The sequence below is a fragment of the Rhea americana genome, unplaced genomic scaffold, assembly GCF_003343005.1.
Source record: "Rhea americana isolate MKP2758 unplaced genomic scaffold, rheAme1 scaffold_74, whole genome shotgun sequence".
NCBI lineage: Eukaryota > Metazoa > Chordata > Aves > Rheiformes > Rheidae > Rhea > Rhea americana.
In genome coordinates, this window is record NW_028186912.1 from 13,629 (window position 1) to 35,628 (window position 22,000).

General features: G+C 37.0%; 1 protein-coding gene across 1 annotated transcript in view; it reads left to right on the forward strand.

The window, feature by feature from the left end:
- The window catches only part of HOMER1 (homer scaffold protein 1), a gene marked incomplete at its 5' end in the record, with an annotated part of 47,942 nt that overhangs the window by 7,024 nt on the left and 18,918 nt on the right, over positions 1–22,000 (forward strand). The window contains one exon of the mRNA XM_085322043.1: positions 17,472–17,628. Within this exon, the coding sequence (XP_085178169.1) occupies positions 17,472–17,628 (157 nt within the window). The remainder of the gene's footprint in view (positions 1–17,471; positions 17,629–22,000) is intronic.

Sequence of the window (22,000 nt, forward strand, 5' to 3'; positions counted from 1 at the left end):
ATATTTATAGGATATCATATATAGACAATAGATACCTCCTGTGTTCTTCACTCATTCTTCTAGCTTTCAGTGTCTGGCATTTCTGAGAGCCCTTGTAGAAAAGCCAGTAAGTAGGGTTAAGCTGGAGACTGAACTTTTCCAGGACCGCACGAAGTCCAATGTGTTGTCTTTAGTAAAGCAGAGATCTGTCTGTGCCAGGGTTTAATTGAAGTTATGTCAGCATTTGCAGCTGTCACAGATCTCTTCCAACAGCATATTTTGAAATACCATTTTAAAAACTGAGGTCTCTCTAGAATCAAAGCAAACAGATACCAAAGAAATGCTGCAGGTCCCAATGTACTGCCCTCCAGAAAAAACACAATGAAAAATTTTAAGAGGGAATAACCACCTTATGGAATTGCTATTTTTTAAATCACCTGTGGCGGGAGGGGGAATCATATTTTAAAACTACAAATGTCATGTCTTGTTTGGATTGGAAGGCTCAGTGCATAGTTACAGATATTTTCAGCCATCCGCTTAAATTTTTTTTATGGAAACAAAGCTAATAATGTGAAGTTACTGGAAAGAAATCATAGATATTGATCCTGTAAGTCCAAAGTGAATTTTCTGATGGATGTGACCCTTGAAGAAAGGAGCTTTTTGGGAGGAGGGGGAAGAGAGGGGGGGTGTTTTGCAGGTCAGATACAGATAGACTTCTAACAAAGTCTGATTACTCAAACTGCACTGTCTCATCTGGATTCATTAGGGATGTTGATGAGTGAAAGTACTTAATGACCAGGATACATGAACCATTCACACTCTTACCTTTAGTTTGGGATTCATTCTTCACGAGGTGGTGATGGGCTTTCTTCAGTCTGGAATTTTGACTTTTTGCAATCAGACTTTCCTGTTACAATTTATTCTGCAGGTAAGACTATGACCGGCTTCGCACCCATTTGTACACGTGCATTGCCTCTCTCTGAAGACAGACCTGATCAAAATATGCCCCAACAGTCAGTTATAATAGACTAGAAGATTAAAAGCTTCTAGTAGGTAATATTTTACTGCTTCAGTTCAAGTGCAAGGCTTTGTCCACTTATCTTTATCAACACCAAATATAACATTTATATAACTGTTGGTGGGAAAATTCTAAGAAAAAACTTTTTCAGACTTGTTCKTTTACTGTTTTCTGCCTCTAAATAGACTCTGTAGTCATCGTCTGGTTCTGTGAAACTGGAAAATAGTCTGGCCTTGGGTTTCAGGATACACATTCCCATCCCCATGGAAATTATTGAAATGGGGGCACACACCTTTAAAGAAAGAAAATTGAAGAGAATTGAAGATTCATGACCTTCAGATCACTTAAGTGTCCTGCAGAACAATCTGCCTCACTTTTATTTTACTTCTTGTTTACCCTACTCATCTCAAGGTTCACTTGGTGTCAGCTTTAGATTATTTTGTAAAATCAGTGTATGAAACATGAATGAACTTGCGTAACTTGTAGCAGTGATTGTAGTCATGGTAAAATACCTCCATCATATTCCTTACAAATACAGGAAAATGAACCGGTACTGAACAATTTCAATTTCAAGTTCAAGTCCACAGGCTGAAAAATAATTAAAAAAAAAAATGGAGATAAGTGAAAGCTGTTTCATACTTCAGAAAGCCGAAGTGTATTTGTCTACTGAAGAAATATTTCCAAATATCCAGTTGCTCAAGTAGTTATATAATGTCATGCGTACACCAGGAATCAACTTCCTACTTTACTGAGATGAGAGGAGCTAAAATGAAGTGATCTCAAAAAAGTAAACTGTTTAAAAGGGGGGAGGGGGTGGGGAAAAAAAATCAACCAACCCCCACTCCAGACCTTTCAGTCAGTGGCTATCTTCAAATATAGGCTGTCTGTGTTTCCAAGTTGCTTGGTGCTTCTGCCCCATTCCAGATATATTGTATTTTGTGCATTCACCTGCTCTTCTGAAAAATAACTCTACTGTTGTTGTACCTTTCCTGTCTGCTGTATTCTCTTTGAAGAGGGAGGGTCTGTGTTAAATTCCTTAGGCAACAAGGCCAAAATCCTGATGGATAACTTGGGGAAATACTAAAGAAAAGAGAAAAGCCTGTAACTAAGTACATCTTGTTGAGAGTGAAGTTCAGTTGAATGCATTTGATAGACATAAATTTAGCCCTTCACTTACTCATGCCAACTCATCACACTGCCTTCTGTATGGTCTCAGCTGTAGTTGCAGATCATCTGAGACATAGATTGTATGTAGTTATAAAATAAACTTCTATGGATAGCATTTGCTGTTGGATGCCATTCCTGTTTCCTGTTGTAGATAAAGGAAAATGTGTTTGTGACTATAAGGCATTACAGTAGCTCAACTTGATACTTAATTACAATTGGCAAATGAGGACTTCTTAAATACTAGCTCTTTTAAACACTGTTCTTCTTTTGAGGCATCAAACGTTGCTTTTCATGTGGAGTTAGAAAAATGCATATTAATATTTAGGCAAACCATTCAATCTGAGGACTTTAAAAATGACTTAAGCATGACTTAAGGTAGCTACCTGGAATCTGGGAAGTTAGTTTTCTCAGGGGCTATTTCTCTATAGTTAGTTGCACGTGCGCGTGCACACACACACTAATATGTATAGTTTTGAAATCTTATGTATTGTGTGGCTATAGTTTTGCTGGCTTGTGGAATACTTAATGATAAACATACAAGTATGGTGACAACGTTAATGACTAAACAGTTGTTACTCTTGAAGCAGTATAAAACTGATTTTTCCAGAACTTCCAAGCAGAATGTAAATAAACATACTTTCAGCCTTTAACAACTTTGGAGGTGAAATGAATRATTTACTTTAGGTATTTTTCTATTCCTTCTTCTAGTCTTTTCTGTAGTACTTTCTTGACTGCCCCCTCTCCTTCAGGAAAATGGACTCTCTGGAAACAGAAGTCATTCCTCTGCAATGATTTAAACTTAAGACCTTGTTGTTTTTTTATTCTTGTTGGCATTTATAAGGACACTACTATATATGGGGCAAGGGACTCTCTCCTCAGTTACAGGATACCAAGTACCGTATGTCAGAGTGTTTCCACTTTCAATCATTGTGAATTATTAGTTGTGGATTCACCTAAAACATGCAACATAGTTCCACAGAGGAATATTTTGTCAGTTGTAAAATACTCAAGTTGTGTTAATGAAGCCCATATGGAATTACAAATTGGCTAATTTTTATTCAATTAGATAACTTTCTCCTTGGAGATTGACCATAGAAGTCAGAGCCAATGATAGCTGGCAGCAGGTATTTAATTTAAGTTATGGGTACTTTTTCTGCTGAAGATGTGAGGTAGATGTTCAGCTGTGCCAAGTTCTGCTTGGGTTTAGAGGCAGCAGTCACAGAGTGAGTTTAGAAAGTGGCTATAACCCTTGATCCTTTGCTATCCTATCACACCATAATTAAAGTTATCTAGAGAGTGCAGCTTGAGCAGCTGGTGTGAACTCTTCCAGTGGTCACACAGTAAGGGGAATAGGATAGAGCTGAGTGAACACATCTGTGCCCTGGCGTATTTTTTACTTTCGGGTGTGAATGGAGCCTGGCCTAGGAACTAACTGTGCTGGCTGTTGGCCTTACCAGTTCACAGAGCCAACGAGGTGTTTTGTGTGTCACACAAAGCCACTGAGGTGAACTTTGTCAAGCCACTTGCAGGTTTTTATGTATTTTTATTGACAGAATTCAGTTAAATGGATTGCCTTTGTCCACTTCTTGAAATAATTAATTTAAAAACTAAACACAGTGAGATAATTTGAATTTGGCAAAGCTGAGAAAAGCAGTTTAGAAAACTCTTGATATTAAAAATACATATTGTGAGTACTAACTTAGTGTATTTTTAAAGAACTGTTAATCATATTTTAATGAATCCCATATATAAACAATAGCTTTCATGAAAATGATTTTTTTTCCTAGAATTTATCTGGAAGAGAGTTGACTGAATTTCATATGCTGTATGACTGTGTGTCCTCTGAGGTATCCCTTTGCATCCCTGCAAGAGATACATGGTCTGGGACTATGAGTTCTTAATTTTCTCATAAAGTAGATAGCTCGGTTTTAGTCTGATCCAAGAGATCCATACTGTGTTACTAATATGATCCTCTCTGAAGTATGTTATTTATGTGAGATGAGTTAAGATAGTAGAAGCCTTCTTATTTAAGAATATGCTTTGGAAATAAATCTAAATAAGATAAAAATTCCTTGGAGAATGCTGTGGCCTGTATTCTCTGAGGGCAAACGGGTAAACTGCCATATTCATGTGATGCTGGGCCTAAGCATTTAYGCCTGAGGAGATTATGCCTGATGCATTTTGTCTTAGATAAGGCACCTAAGATGGGTCGAATGAMTGGCCATCTGAGGACACTTGCTTCTCTGAGCTTTCAGACATTGAAACCTGGGAAGGTGGATTTCATCCACTAAGTTACTTTGCTTCAGAGTTGTGCTTCTTGTTTTCTATGGAGGCACCACAGCACTGCATCCTCCAGCATCCTGTCACCCTGCAGTGGCTCCCTGGTCTGCTGTCTCACTCAGCCTACTCTCCTGATGGTTCYTTTCAAGATCTCTTAAGTCTCCTAAAGAATCGAGTGAAAATTCATTAATTAAAAACTCTAAAGCTGCATTATGATGTGCTGAAATTGCTTATAGTAAAGCATGTAGTTGTGTTAATGATGATAATTGTGTCAGGATAGCTGTCCTTTGATTGTTTTCTCTGAGAATGTGGTAGGCAGACCCCTTGCAGTGGAAGTTTAGTAGCATCAACCTACTTCCTGCACATGGGTGGAGGTTTGGGGCAGAAACATATTTAACAACAGAGGTAGAGTATTTTATCTGTCAAAAACAAGTACTTGATGTATCCTACTCTTACTGAGAGAAGAGTTAGCTTGAAGAATAAAATGTAGAATATAGCTAAATGGTGACCAACATCTCCTGTAATTTTCCATCAGTTTTACAATTTAGAGGAGGTTTCAAGTACCTGTATGTCATGTCTTTTGAGTTCAATTAACATTACTGCAGATGCTGCTGGCATTTTTTAGTATGGGCAGAAAGTAACTTGTGTTGACCAGTGTCTTGAACATATAGGGGTCTCTGCTGAGATGGATTCAAGTTGCTGAATAGCATTTTGGTGAGATGTGGACAACTGGTAATTCATAAACTTTGTCAAAGTACTTCACAGTGATATTGAACAGTCATCAAGTTTTGTCAGTTTTGAATTGAATTAACACTGATCAACAGTAAAGTAGAATATAAGAGCTTTTTATCAACTCATAACCTATTTGTCAAATTTAAAAAGTCATTTCATTAAATCAATATGGCTTAGAGGAAAAAAAAGAAAAACGAAGGCTCTGAGAGTGAATTGTGCTTCATGCTTGTAGTAAGTTATTCAACTCTAGTTTGCCAAAGAAAAAAGAAATCATGAGGGTTTTTTTTCCTTTCCTATTGCAGAAATAAGCTGTAGCTTGTCTCAGACCAATTCTTTTTTTATATAGGAAATTCATTTAGATTAAGTTGGTTTGAATTTCAAGAGGATGGCTAAAATAGCTTCCTATATGCACGGATTGTGTGTAGATCACTGTATAAGACTGAGATTTATGCATTCGCTCTATTTAGGAAATAAATCTAAAATTTAGAACTAATGCAATTACATGACAACACTGCTTATGGTCTGCTTTTTATACTTGCTAGAGACTTTAATATTATTATTATTTACTTTAGCACTTTAGGATGCATCTCTGCTGGGCCTTATTCAGCATAGTGGGAGGCTCAGGAAAGCTGGCTTTTAAGTGTCTTGACGTCGTGCTGTTTTTCCTACTCTTTTTCTATTCTGGATGCCATTCATGAAAATGAAATAGGGATAGCAATGCTAGAAAATAAGCATATTCTAAAACCGCTCAATTAGCGGCACATAGATGTAGCTTTGGAAAGGGGTAAGAGCTCGTGATCTGTTCTGCTGTCTATGAAATCATAACTTACATCTCATGTGAAGCTGCTTACTACGTGCATCCCAGTTGGGGGTGTGATGAGTTATGTAAACTGCAAGGGGAGAGGGGTTGTTATGTTCTTCTTTGAAGCAATAGTTTGAACTGGGAAGAAGTGATTCTATGAGTCCTTAAGTCTCGCAGATGAATTATGAGACCAATCATCTGACGCAGGTAGTATTCTGGAAAGGGCCTGAAGGAAGCCTGAGATCATTTAGGACACAGAACTGAAGTCTGGACTGACTGCGTAAGAACTAGCAACTACCAGTGAATGAAGGAAGATGCCATGTTCATTTTTTTCTTAATCAGAAATTGTGTTGGTTTGTTTTGGTTTGGTGCAGATTTTGTTGGGTTTTTTTTAGCTGGTGAGAGAGAAATGTACATAGGGAGAGCTTCCTCAGGCTGTTAACCTGAGGATACAGGGCACAGAAAGAGCTCCAGTGTCAGGGAATTTCCATATAATTTCATCCATTTCACCTTTTTAGTAACTTTGACTCTAAATCAATGTAGTGCAAGAAAGTCAATTTTTTTCCTGGGATTCAGATTTACTTTGAACAACAACAACAACAAAAAATATTTCCGTTCTATTAAAAAGCTGAGATGGAAAACAACACAAGTGGAAGTACTTACTAATAAGTTTTGCAACTCCTTACTAAGTTATTTTTTTAAACATACACTCAATATATGTTATTACAATCATAGAGTCCATTCAGTGTGATGCTTGCTCTTTAAAGTGCCTCTAACAGCTCAGCAGATGATTTAGTTTGGGCTTTATATTTAGCCTATTGACTCTAAGTAATTATATGGTTATCATAGGAGATAAATGAACCTTAATTAAATTTGCCATGATCTCGCATAGCTTCTGCTTCCTTAATGGAATAAAATTATATTGTTGTCAGCATGTAAACTGTCAGTTCACCTCCTGCACTAACTGTGTAATTAATGCATGTTGTTGTATTTACAAATATTGACAATGGTAATGCAACAATGAATTGCACCAGTAGTTGTTATCTGATATTATAACATAACCTAATGTACCAGCTGGGCTGGGGCCTAAGAGTGATCATTCAAAATCTTTATCCAACTGCCTACTCAAATATAAATATTTTTGTAGGCCCTTCTATAGAATGTCTTTCTGTTTTTTGTTCTGCAATTGTAAGGCCCAATAGCTGTACTAATTTATTTTTCTGCTAAATTCAGTGTGTTACTACAGTAAAATTTGGAACCAGGCGTTAAGGAATCTTGGAGATTTTTAGAGATATCACAGGATATCTCAGAAGATTCAAAAACACATCTAAAATAAATACTTGTAAATCTTTCATCTTCAACCAGTCATAATACCTGCTGTCATTCCTAGAAGTACAAAGCAATACTGTCAGGGTTAAGCTGTGACAAATACCTAGAAACGCAGGCAGACTCGGGCAGAGCATCTCTGCCTTTTGCATGTTGTGTATGCCAGATTTACGGGGGGCAAGGGGAGAGAGGCACTGCGCGCCCTTCCCCTTGCCCCCTCCCTGCAGCACACGAGCTCTGCCGTGCCACCAGCTCCTGCACAGCTGCAGCTGCCTCTGTTCTGTCTGCACAAACCTGAGGCGCTTCACTGCTCCCTAGAGAATCGTGCTGTAGTTGTAACAGTCTTGCTGGCCCTGTCCAGATGGCTGAATAAAACAGGCCAAGGGCCATGGTCCAAACCACATCCACATGTTATAGCAATGGCGCTCAATCTCTTCTGGRCCCGTGCAGTGCCCTTGTGGCCCTAAGACAGTATTTTGTGTAGCTGCAATGATTTCAGGGCCGCATTGCCACCCACTGGAGTGGTATTCTCCTAGCTCGGAAGTGAGGGTGTGCACTGCATGCCCAGAGGTTTTACAGATGGACATTACAGGGTGGTGGCTTGTATAAATCCTGATAGGGCATTGTTGGACAACTAAGTGGATGGGAGAACGCTAAACCCTCTATGTGCTTGTTTTATTCTGTAAACTGTGTTCAGATCTGTGTTGGATAACTGGCGAAGACTTGAGCAGTTTGGAGGAGTGTGCTATCTCCTTGCTATGGATGATCAGATTCTCAGCTCTTTGGCCCGGCTTGACTTAACAGTGGAGTTTGTGGTGCCTGGGAACAGAATTGTTCCTTGTYGTTATGTCACAGTATATTTGAGAGAGAGAGAAGAGCGAATTCTTCTGTCAGTAACTGTGGTGAAGGTAGTGAAGTTCCTGAAATTTAGGGAGAGATGGTTGAGGGCACAGTTCAGTAAAACCCCTAAAATCAGACAGTCACACAATAAATGAGGGCCCAGGCAAAAGAACTGTAGGGCAGGTGAATACTCTTGCCTTCTGTTACGTTACTGACAGCATGGTTCTTACCAGTGCCCATATGAATAGTCATTACAGGTAGGACTTACAGAAGAAACACGGGGTTTTGTCTAGCCAGGGACCTCAGGAAAATTAATTTGGACTTAAAATGCTTTAAGTGCATGTGTGTGTGTGTGTACAAATGAATTCCAGAATGAAAGTGACCATATTTCAGGTCATTTTAGTGTCAGGTTTCTCATATCTGTCGTACAGATAACCACATCATTTAATTTCTTTCATAAAGTGACTAAGTGCCATAGTAATCCCTGTTTAAATTTCTTTGCAGCCAAATATCTGGTCATTTTAGGCAGTGGGATGTAAGTTCCTATATAACTTAGGTTGTTTTGAAAGTGTGGTTTTGTTGGAATATTTGAAATACTCAGTACCATAGCAACAGCGAAGAGTTACTGCTAGTGTTCTATTTTAATGCATTCAAAGATTTAGTAGCAGCAGTTGTGAAAAATGAGTTGTATTACAAATGTGAGAGTAAAATATTTCTAGTGATACTTATAAGTGATTTCAGTAAAGGACCAAGGGCAAATCTTTTTTTCTTTTTTTTCTCTCTCTCTTACTTTTTTAGAGGATGTGATAAAATTCTAGATCTGCAAGATATTAATTAGTTCTGCTTGCAAAGGGATAGAAGTTATAAAACAGTTAAATGATTTGGCTTTGTACTGCACAACCTTAATGAAGAGATAATTTAATTTTATGTAGTAAAAATACACTAGGTTAAGACAGGAATGAGATCTGATTAAAACTAGTAATAAAAATAAAACTTGAGCCTCTTCAGAGAAGTCATGGATTTTCTCAGCACTACTCTGAGTCACGTTAAATACAGATCACTTATTTTTTTTTTTTGCATTATGACAGTGTGCATAACGTAAAAATATTGCTAACACCAACAGTTTAACAAAAAAGCAGAGCTTAAATGTCACCTATGTAAATACACCCAGACACACTAGCGGACACTACAAGAAACTTGGAAACTTATTTCCTTGTTTCTTGTGGAAAATAGTGACCCTTCTCTTTCTTCCCCCCACTAGAAATTGGGTCAGACCTGGGGTCTAAATCCCTGATTGATAAGGATCATAGCTGGGTTTTTTTTTTTGTTTGTTTGTTTGTTTGAGCATTAACGCAAACAAAACAATCTTCTGTTTCCCGTGGAGTGCCATTCAAGAGCTTTTCTGTTGCTATTGACTCCTGGTGTTTCCATAGGCAGTGAACACCACACTTAGGAATTTTTGTCTCTGGCTTTAATATCTTCTACTAGAATGCTATGCTGGGTTACTGTGGAGGATATTTCTGTGAAATTGCCCCTCATTAAGAAGAATTAATTGTGCATTCTTCAGTGACAAACTTCCATATTGAGAAGTTGTCTATGTAGTGGTTTCTATGAGCCTTGAATTGAGGCTGTATTTTTAAGTACAGAATGCTGGTTTAGGTGGTGGTGATATAGCCACCTGTTTACCTTGCATAGTGTGTGGCATGTGGTCCGCCACGTAGTGGAAAGAGTATGTACCATTATTCAACTTCTTTGGTCAGCCTCATCTGGCAAATCCTTTCTGCAGTGATTTTGACCCTGCCTCACTGTGCTAAAGTRTAGGAAAAAGACACATCTAATAACACAACTATCTGTAACAGAACTACGGACACCACTCTTTCCCTGTCTACAGGCCACATGTCTACAGGTTACAGACGATTCAAAATCTGAGATCGTGGTCAAACTGAAAGGCTAAATACAAAAAAAACATCACCCATGGGAAGCAACACAAAAGAGAACACCATAATTGGCCCATAAGCAGCCCTCTTCTGAACTTTGCAGAAAAGAGACTTCTGCACATCCTGCCTTGTACACTGACATAGGAATTAGGGGTTCAAACATATTGCTGTTCTGAATTCTGCAGAGGAGTGTGCAAAAAAAAGCATATCCTGAAATGAGATTAACTTTTGACATTTGTAAAGAACAATAGACTCTCAGCTAAAGTCTTGCTCTCACCTGGCAATTTCAGCTATTCAACTGCCTTCCACCTGAAGAGCTTGATTCACAACTATGTTTCCCTGGTTTTGTGCTGATGTTGCTCCATTGAGATCATGTAGATATTCTGTATCCCAAAGGAAAGAAAAGATCTTTCATGCTCAGTTAATGTTCCTGCTTCTCTCCCCAGGGGAGCTATCCTCCTTTGCTAGAAATTCTTTTGAATGCTCTAATTAAGGATAAGGATCTCTTTGAATATTAATTAGTTTTTCATTGGCCTTGCTCAAAATATTTAACTCAAAGCAATTTCCTGGTAATTATCTCTTGATTATAACTTTGAGGGGACTTCCCCTTCTTTTTATTTTTTAATAAATTCCAATTTATCAAAACTTCAGTTAATACCCAATATGACTTCCTTTTGCAGTTGTCCACTTAATCATAACAACAGATAAAAAGCAATAAGCAGTAGCCACCAAGAGATTTTTTTCTTTTTAAAATTTCCTTTTTGCAAAAGCTGTCATTCTTACCCTTGCTCTCCTTCTTTTGCTGGTCCTTTATTTGAATTATTTGAGTATATTGTAGGTGATTGTGCCTCATGTATGTAAGTTTAGAATCTTTTGGCTGGTGAGATCTGTTGGGCCTGTACAAACATATAGCTTTGTACAAAGACAAAAAAGGCAGAACAATTCAAGACTTCTTTCATGACTCTTCCTGAGATAGGACCTGATGGCTACCACTCCACTGCTYCCTTTTCATTCCCACTCTAAGTTTCCTAATTAGGTATAATTAAAAAAATGGCAGAACCCCTTTCTGCTTTATTTCCAGCTTTGCTTTGAATATTCAAGAGAGRGACTAAGACATTTCAGTTTTGTGCCCAAGGGCATGTGATACTTTGGACTGGCTGCTGGAAAAACTCTAAAACCATCATGTTTAAATCATTTCTGTCATGAATTGGTTTTATGATTTTAATAGTCACACTGTATGCCCTTTCTCATCTGAAAAGGGATGAAATTCCCCAAATGCCTGTTTAAAATTTCTTCTAAGTCAGGATATGAAGTGAGGAGCTTAGCTTTCATTCTTAGCATGAGTGAGAGAGGAAGCTTCTTGTGAGATTTTCAAAATAACTTGAGGGATGCTGCAGTCATGCTCTGTACCAAGTAAACAATCATATTTAATGGGACAGTCACGTCACTTGGATGGAGACGATAAGAAATACGGCCCATTGCAGAGTTCTCACCATTCCAGCCTGGGAACTCAGCATTATATGGAGTCACCTTAAAGCACTCTTCAAAGTTCACCCTCTTATTGTCGCAGCAGTGTTTTCAATTTTCATTACTTCACCCAGGAACAGTATTCAGTTTCAAGCCCTAGTGGAAGAACTTTCATGGCTTTTCTTTCATATGGGGAACTCCATGAAGACTTCGTGCAGAATTAATTCCCTGATTCACCTGGGAGTTTTACATGAACCTAAACTATTGCTTTGCACTTCAAAAGTGGAGAAGAAAGTGTGGGTACACTAGTGCTCTCTGATACTGTGATAACAGAACCAAATAATTCACAATTCCCCTCCTGCTTCCTTAAGCTTGGGGAAGAGCTATTCTATAAGGTTCACCAGGAAGACTGTCAGAAAGGATCACCTCTTGCTGCCAGCACAGCTAATGCATTATTACCAGCTGGCTGACATAGCTCTCCTGCAGAGTGGTAATACTCACTCCACAAGATTCCTGGTCTGCTTCCAAAGTATGCCACTATTTATAATCTGCATAGCAGCTACATGGGGAATGCTCCAATCATATTTGTCAAGTCTTATGGATTTAGTTACTATAGCAGATGCCAAATTTTGTAGAGAAGCGCTCCAGTCTATTCAACCGAATTCCTCATTTCTGCTMTTCCAAGATAGTACTGTTCACCAGTTATCTGCAGTGCAGATCATAGCAGTACTTGAAGAATTTACTTACTCTTGAGTAAATGTAGTTCTTTGCAACTGCAGCTACAGTAGAGTACAGTTTCAGATTTATTCCTTTTTTAAGCGGTAATTCTTTTATTCAATCAAGTATTAAAAACAAAATATTAATAAAGCAAAATGCTGTACATAGATTATTTCTATAAATCTGAAATAAAACTTAAAGCATGTTTTATATTTTTTGTACGGTATACAACTCAGCCAGCTAGATAAATTACTGATTAATTTGAAGAGCAGAAAGTCTCTCTTGACTGGGACTGCTTTTGCTGTGTTTCATGAAGGCATCTCTTGAAATAACTTCCATCTAAATGCAACTCACTAATGTGAGTCCTGCACTCCTGCATTTCCAAGTCTTCTCCTCCAACTGGCTAAATGTGGTGACTGGAGCTTTTAGGATTAATTTTCGTTAAGTGGCCTACTTTACTGAGAAAGATAATCATGCATTTATAGCCTCTGGCAGTCTATTCAGGTCACAGATGGACAGATAGCAAAGCTATTCCTTAGTGACTTACTGGAGTTGTAACTAATATCCGATGGGAATGGCAATAGGCTCACTGTTAATTGGTCAGAATGCCTAAAAATATGGAGGATCATTGAATTCTACTTTAATTTTAAGAGAGTGTCACAGTTACGACATAGAACACCAGTAGGCAGTTGCTCTGAGAGTGTTTTGTGTTAGTGATCAAATTGTTCTGTCGTAGGTATCAAAAAAAATTGATATTGAATCCTTTACCTTAAAAATGGAGCACCATACTGTGTTTTCTGACTGTAGAGATGGCCGATATTAAACTCATGCTAAATACCRTGATCTACACCAAAGATCTGAGATTTAGGGAGAGTTTAGAGCACTTACTCGCTAACAAGTTAKAATCCTCTATATAGTTGACATTCTAAAGATAATTTTACAAACAGTCAATATAACCTAAGCCTCTGTTATGGAAACATTTTTTTGTATAACATTATCAGTTCATTCAATAAAACTTGTATTTTGTTGTTGTCCATCACAAGCCCATTTGCCGTCTTGTATTTGTTTTATCCTATCCTATTGTAGCTCTATTTGAAAAGTGGCTTGTTACTTTATTTTCAGACATTCAGAAATTTCACCAGGAAAATGACTGGGCTTTATATTATGTTCTAACGTTTTAAAAAATTTCTGTAGAATTTTTCATGCTTGGAAACAGGCAAGAAGCAGAAGTGCTAAGAATGTTTCTGTTTTGAAAGACATCTTGAAACTTAAAACATACCAGGAAGTCAGTGATATTACTTCTGACAAGTCTGAAGAAATAAGCATTAAAATTGTGATATTGCCAGCAAGGGATGCGTGATTTTCAGAACAAAACAAAATATAGGTTGAACTCCTATGCTGCAGGATTCAAAATGTGTGTGTTCTCTTCTCCCTTATTTATACATACAGCTGGGCTTTTTGCCTTGTAGTATAAACCTGAAAGGTGTTCTGGTAGAAGTTACGTTGCAATTTGGATCACTTTGAGCAAGTAATTTTGTGTGCTTTTAAGACAAATAATCTCACAACACATGAAGGGTATTTTGTTTTTCATTTAGATAGATAATTGCAACTTTTAAGACAATCTGACAGCTCTGTATTTCTTGTGACAAAATCTAATGCTTTGAGGGTAAAATTGATTTCTTCTAATAAAAGCCTTTCAAACAGGAATTAAGCAAAAGTTTTGAAAAGAAAGAGTATTTGTAGTCCTATCATACCTATCCTGAGGGACTGTAGTGCAGCCATGTCGTGATCAAAGTTCTGGCCACGGACTATGGTCGTGAGCCCTTTGAATTTTCCATGCCTGTGCTTTCAGCTTCTGGATCTATGTATTTCTTGTCCCAGATGCTAGCCTCCGTGTTTTCTGAACTGAAGGAGAATTCTCATTGTGCCAAAAGTGTGTGGTTTGGGAGTTGTCTATGACTTTGAACCAACATAGCTCTATAGATAAAGGCATAAATGCAGATGCTCTTAGTGTGGCTTAAGAATAGCCTGCTGTAGGAGTCCTTTTACCTCATCCTAAAATAATTAATTTAAATCAAARTAAGACCAGTTTTAACTAAAATACTTCACAAAGCATAACTTAACTTTAATTATCAATTTTTAGTTTGTCTGGAACAACTGTGGGCAGATTGAAATATAGCATCCCACCACTGCTAACTTCCATGCACAGTCTTGCCTTCTGCAACAATTAGCAGCTGAGTACATATGCCATGAGTTAGATAAACCCCACATTTTGTGTGAAAGTACTTGGAGGATGACACACCACAGCCCCTTTCTTCCTTCAATGCTTAGGGTCTGTAGATATTATAAGGTTATATTGGTGTCTGATTAGACATTCTTACTTTCTCATATCTTAGTTAATGATCCTGACTCCCAGTTTTAACAGTGATCACAATCCTCAGTTTTAAGTGTTTTCTGTGTTTTCAAACATACACTGGAAGAGGGTATTGAGCAATAATTATGTTGTTACAAGAAATTGTTAAAAGTGTTAAGAAATTATTTGAAAAAAAAGTAAATCAGCGCTACTGGGATTGGTTTAAGGTTATTTCAGCCAGATCCTGATCTTAKCAAGCATGGAAATGCAAAACCTTCAAGTCTTTAGTATTTTGTATGATATCTATCCCATAGTTATATTTATTTCAGAGAATGTGGAATGTTGCTTAAAAAAAAAAATAATAAGCCTAAGTAGTTGGGAAGTACTATTGGGAAGTATGTATTATGAGGTATAACGCTAGACTAATTTAAGTAAATATATTTATAGAGCTATAGTACAATCTGTGGAAGGTACAGTAGGAATTATTTATAGAAAAAACAATGTATTATGAACAAAATGACACATACGTTTCAATAGATGTATTTGTGCCTACTATATAGATTACATAGGGACAAAAGTAAGCTTGAGAAATTATACTGGTACAGTCCTATTGAAAATGGCAAGTTTAAAAATTAACAGCTCCAAAGACAACTTCAGAGTTCTAAATCTAGGTAACTGTAGCAGTAATAGAAAATACRTGCTTCATGTTTAATGCTGACATTCTGGTATAGAAGCAATAACTTAAGAGCACAAGTTTGGAGGGGGGGGTTGGCAGGGTAGTAAGCACCCTGGAAAAACATAAAGGTGAAAAACACAAGGAATCCCACTTATATTCTTATTAAGCAACAGCTAGGGAGCTAGCTTCTGAAACTTCATACTTATTCATTTATGTTGTATCACTCTGAGCATATAGATTATTATATTGAAAAAAATCCATTCACTACCCTTTTTACATGTTAGATTACGATATTAAATGATCAAGGAGTTCTCAGCCTGTAACTGTATTGGATACAAAGCTTTTAATCTGCTATGTTACATAAACATAAAATCTTGTACATATCGTTCTTCTGTGAGGAAAGATGGGTAGCAAGGCATGTTTTGTAAATGTATGCATCACACACACATAGTTAGTATTAGTTCTGCTGTAGCAGGGCTACTGAATGGAACTACTCATTTACATGAAATCTCTGGTGTAGATATTTTTTTGCAGGATCAGAACTCCACGGAGGAAACGTGAATGTGATGATGAACTAGATTTTTGTTAGCTTCTTTTTTACAGAATTTGTTATCTGTTGTGCTACCTTAAATGAAAAGTAAATTTAATCAGAGAAACATAAGAGTAGACATTGTTACARAAATTAGTCCTTACCTTCTTTAGTGTATGAGTCAGTGTTCCCTGATGAAGTAGGATTATTATCATTATTCTAATTCAGTCATTTAAGTTTTAAAATTTCCAGTGATGAGCTTCTAATTAGTGGAATAGATCATGAAATGCTATAGGAATTAAAAAAAAAAAAAAGCACTTGTACTCAAAGGGTAAGAAGTATGTATTTAGAAGGAAATGCGGGAGCACTGAAGAGTCAGACCTCATATTTTAGTGGAACAGTAGATGTGATCTGAATTGATAATGATTATTCCTTAGTGGCTAGTTGGTTTTGAATACCTAGGGATCTTTTACAGTAATCATAATCTTTTTGAAAGGTATTGTTGTCAGATGGACTGTGCAGAGGTATGAAGTGAAAAAAGGAAAGTTGGTGGGTAAAAAGGTGACAGAACTATTAGCTGTTCATATGTGCAGAGTTCAAATTGCATGCTATAAATGTATATGCAAAATGGTATTCATATGCAAAGTAATTTTTGCCAGAGTTAGAGATCATCACTTTTCAATACCTTCATTAGCAATCTAATTAGACAAAGTGAATGATTTTCTGTATGTGTTTTCCACATAGGTGTTCACCTCACACTCTATCAGCGTTATACAAGTGAACATTAATGACCTGTTTGTATACAAATACATCCACCTGATGTGTTTGAGATGGATTTGCTTTACATACTGTGTGCAAAGTAGGGACTGTGGATTATGGCAGACTAATGAGCTGTGAAAATTAAAGCCCTTTGTTTGCTCAGAGAATAAATTGTTTCTTCGTAGGCCACTCCAGTAAACCCCARCCTCAGCTCCCTCTTTGCAATAAAGCAATAATAGTGCCGTATTCCTTAATTTTTAGTTTCTTTGCTGATCTTGCTGAAGAAAGGCATATTAACAGTGATAGTTTTATGGTGGTGAAATTCAAGGTCTTTGAATTTGTAACTACAAATTAAATATGGTATTTAATTAAAAAAATATATTTCAGGCATAGAAGGCTTGCATTAAGGCAAATAAGCTGTCAGTTCCAAAGCACTACATTAGTTCTTTTTAATCAGGTTAGATCAGGTTGGTGACAAATCTTTTTCTAGAATATATTTCATGAAGTAATAGATGAAAAAGTACTATATTATCTATTAAAATGGTGCCTAATYATTTAAATATTCTAGAATTAGATGCTGTTGCTTTGGGGAAACTGATGTGAATTTCATTATCTATAGTATCTTATAAAATAAAATGCAATGTTGAACTGGGAGGGTATAATTTATTTTCACATAATTATATCCCTATTTTAGCAATTCTCTTGAGTATTTTCTGAATTTAAAGTTTTGTTGATTTTTGAGCACTTGCATTCTCATTTGAGCTTTCAGTTAAAGGATTTTTGCTCAATTCTCTTCTGAATATTAAAAAAAAAATGTAAGACATTTAAAGGAAAACAAAAGCAAGAGGAGGTTTGCAGGGTTCTGACTGTTCTTATTTTGTCTATGCAGTTCGACAATCAGCAAGCACTGGGAGGCAGAACTGGCCACACTCAAGGGTAATAATGCTAAGCTCACAGCAGCCCTGCTGGAATCCACTGCCAATGTAAAACAATGGAAACAACAGCTTGCTGCRTATCAGGAGGAAGCAGAACGTCTTCATAAGCGGGTAAGGAAAGACAAACAGCCAGGATCCTTAAAGATCTGACAAGGAAGTGATGGTAACTGTATATGCTCATATTGGACCAAAGCAAATAAGCTTAACATTGGGGCTTTAGGTAAATCTTTGAGACAGAAATTAATGATCACTTTGACATACAYAGGATTCTCATACAAAGCACTTGGGCAAATGCAGCCAGAAGTGCTTACGCTCCTTTGATATGTCACTATTCTGTGTGGATACCTGTCAACCCCTAGTGCACCCAGATTCTATTATGAATATCCTTTCTTCCACATGACACAGAGGACTTAGAAACTCATCTCTGTAACAAGGATACAGCCTGGAGCCTAATGACTAGGTAAGCTGGAGTACAAGCTTACAAAGAACAAAAGCAAGGGTGGATGGAAGCTATATCTTTTCCCACAAAATCTCCAGGTGAAGGTCCAGAGCAGCTGTAGCTGGAGTATGCCTTGGAGGTAGAAGGAGCTACTGAAGGAATATTCCTCAGTTAGGAAATACTGTTCCTTTTCAGCAGTTTCTTTTCTGCAGAGGTTTTTGTTGCAGGAGGAGTTACATAAGCCATACTACTTAGGACACATTAGCTAGCTGCTCTCTCTTCATTTTCTGTGAGCTCCATCACATCTGCTTCAGAACCTTCTCTGTAGCATTACACTCGACTCCCTTTTGCATTTTAGCCCACAGAAACTTGACCTCAGATCTGTAACTTAAAAGAACCATGTTCCAGCTTCCACATATATCAAAGACCAACACCTTCCTTTCATCCTTGCACCTAAAGAAAAGTATATCAAAAAAAAGTATATCAAGTTCATCATATGTAATTAAAGATCTGCTCATGCATTCATACAGGAGGGGTATGGTCCCATTCTCTCACTGTAATATTGCARACCAGGAATTAGAGTCCAATGGAGGCAGCAGTGGGTATTTAAGGAACTATTCAAGATTGAAGATTGCATTGGAAAAATAAGTGTATGATATTTTTCTGTTCTTTTTTTTTCTCTTGTAAATGTTTATATATTGGCATAACATATCCACCTTTATTCATTTCAATTTGTCATCAAAGCTTAGCACATATTTTTATGCAAAGTGAAGGCAAAACTAGCGTTTATGGGGAGGAAAGCTGTCTTTGATGGTTCTGTGTTATAGTTATGTTACTGTCAGTTAACTTAGAAAAATATCATGGAGCAGGAAATAAAAACAAACAAGCCCCATATATATCTTTGCATGAAAGTCACTTTCATGGATATACTGACAGAAGGAAAAGGACATGTAGCAAATAGGTCAAATCTTTTAATTTGGTAATGCTCTGCTCCTTTATGTGAAATAAAGTATGGCAAATACAGTTAGACRCATCTGCAAATTGCAAAGCATTTTTTTTTAATGTGTAGTGGACCTATCCATATTATTGTTACAACTGGCAATTGTAAGCAGTCACAGGGACAAGAATTGTAGTGATTTGAGAATAAGAAATTCAGCAGGCTGCATCTGCCTGGAGGTCTGGAAGAGTAGCAAGAGTTCCCTCGAGCCTGGAAAAATGGGGATATGTCAAGTTATTGGGGCAGTCCTACACCTGACTGACTTGAAGACAAGATCTTGAAGTCCTAGTCAGATGAGTTGAAGGGAAGAATGGCAGTTTCTAGTGGGCCCTAATTGCATGTGTGGTAGCTGGCTGAAATGCATGAGGTGCATGAAGTGCAATTAAAACTGATGGTTTTTGAAAGTTCTTTCATTTCAGGAAATTGGCTGTTGCAGACAAAACTGGTTTTATTCAGAAAATTTCCAGCAAGACACGAGCTTGTAATATATGTTTGTATAAAYAGAGATTTTCACTTTGCTGCCTCATTTAAATTTCTCCTTTGGAAGGGCAGAAACTCTAAACATAGTGTTCCAGGTTTGTTAATAGATAACAGTGCTGTCATTTGTAATTAATATTGATTAAATTATAACCTACTAATTAATACAGTGCAGAAGACTGGGTAGGTTTGACCTCCAGCATAAGTTTTCCAGTGAAGAAGGCATCACTGAAGTGCAGACCTAGCAAGATAGCATTCTTCATAATAAAATGTATCCACAGCTTTTGTTGCAAAGACGAAACAGGCRTAGCAGTATGGTAGAAGATCTCTTTTACGTAATTATACTGTCACTCTTAGTCTTTTTTAAAAATTTGGTATTGGAAAATAGAATTAATGAATGTAGGTAACTTTAAAATGAGATTCTGCTTGTACCTCATAGTACAATTAACAACAGTAGTAAGCAAGTCTTTGTGCCTACATGCATTAATAACATTGTTTTTCTTAACCTTTGCCTAGCAAATTTCTTACAATTGTCTATTATGTATTTTGATAAAACACAAAWTCTTATAACATGGAATCATCTGCATTGTGCCGTTATGGTCGCCTTTTACATGCTCATATTAAATCTTTCTCTTATTTATTTCTCACATGCAAAATAGTAATGCTCTGTGTCTATGACTCTTTGTGCATGCCTGTAAATTACTACAGGATAGTTCATCAAGAGTACTGTCTTTTATTGGAACTGGTTTTAGAAAAAGTTAGATGTGGCTAACCTACTAAGTCAAACTCATTGGGCAAGAGTATGCAGATCATGTTAAAAAAATTAATCTCAATCTGTTATCCATATAATGAGATACAACAGCTGGTCTAACCCAAGACTGATCTTTCAAATGTGAAATATTCCCTGGTTTTAACAAGAAACTACAAGTCAGATACTTCTCCGTTACAAAGGCAGAAAACATGCTATTAAAAGGGCAGACCTGAAGACTGCTGGCTATGGTGTATGTGGGAACAAGCAGTGTTAAGTCACTGAATGGTGTTACCATTCTTCTAGGTGTATCTGTTAAGCTTAATATAAGCACATAGCTGAAACTGATCAAAAAACCTGTTCCTTAAATTGAAACCCATCTCACCTGAGTTTACGTAAAAGTTATACATCTAGTCTAAGATTGCCGTCTTATTTTTATAAGTCATAGAGGGACAAAAACATCATGAAGAACAGCTGTCCCATAGCCCTAATTCTAGTCAGGTAGGATGAATCCCGTCTTTAGTTCACAGAATCACAGAATAACTTTCCTTGGAAGGGGACTTTGGTTAGGTCATCTGCTCCAATATACCCACTCAAAGCAGGACCAACTTTGAAATTAGATCCAACTCAGAGTAGGATCAGGTTGGTCAGGGCCACGACAAGTCCTGAAAAATGGAGATCGTTCAACCTCTCCAGGAAATGTGTTCCAGTGCTTGACCACCTTCACTGTGAAGATTTTTTTTCTAATTCTAATTGGAATTTGCCATGGCACAACTTGTCTGTTGCCGATTCAGAAGAAAAATGCAGTTTGATCCAAAAGAAACTTTGTTGAGAAAAGCTGAATAGACCAGGTTTTTAGAAATAGTCTTAGAAACAGTGATTTAAAGAACATGGAGGTTTGGAAATGAATTTGCAGGTTAAATTGAAATCTAGATGCTGTTTTGTAGGCAAAAGTTGGTGCTGTCAGCATCTTGCCCACTGAGGAGAAACAATGTAAGTAGACATGTGCTGGAGTGAGATACTTGTGTGACAAAGCAAATGTTGTAGGAAGTAGACCAGTCTCCAAAATGAAGACTAGATCTTCCACTACTTTTTGCTATGTTTAGTTCAATTTAATAATATATTATGTGGTTTTTATATAATGTACTTGTGGTATTCAGTCCTTATGTACTTTAGGTGTATATAAATAAGTTTTGGTGCCTGAGTCATCTTATCTGCAAGATACAGCAGACTTGTATCCTCTATGTCAAATGTGGTGTGTGGGGAGAAGTAATGCATATTGATATTGAAGCTAAAATGCTTCTCTCTTTGATTGTTTTCTATTTAATTTAATTTATTATCTACTATTTCTGATCAAGTCTAAGATTTCCTCATCCATCATTTCAATTATTCMTATTAACTTACATTATTTGCTTTCTCTGATGCCTTTGTTTTCATTCTCCCATTTGTTCTCTGCATTAGTAGTGCCTAAAGCTGAGAGGAAATATAATACAGATTCAGTGTGGCTGAGTGCAAAGTTCTCAATAAATTAAAGTTTTGTGCTCTCTTCTGGTATACTGTGAGCTCAAGTCAAAAATACTACACTTCAGTATTTTGTCACACACTACATTGTTCAAAAATTTACTACCCTAATGTTTGGTTTTCCCTCTAAAATACAAAAAGATAACAGTTTTGGGAAGATATGATGCCCAGTCAGGAGCTTACCTTAGAGCTCTGAGCCTCCTTCCCACTAATCTGCTCAGAAGCAGCTTAACAACAAGGATTTCTTTAAATGGGCTTGGGGGAGCACTCCTACACACCCTGCATACCTTTTTGAAGTCAA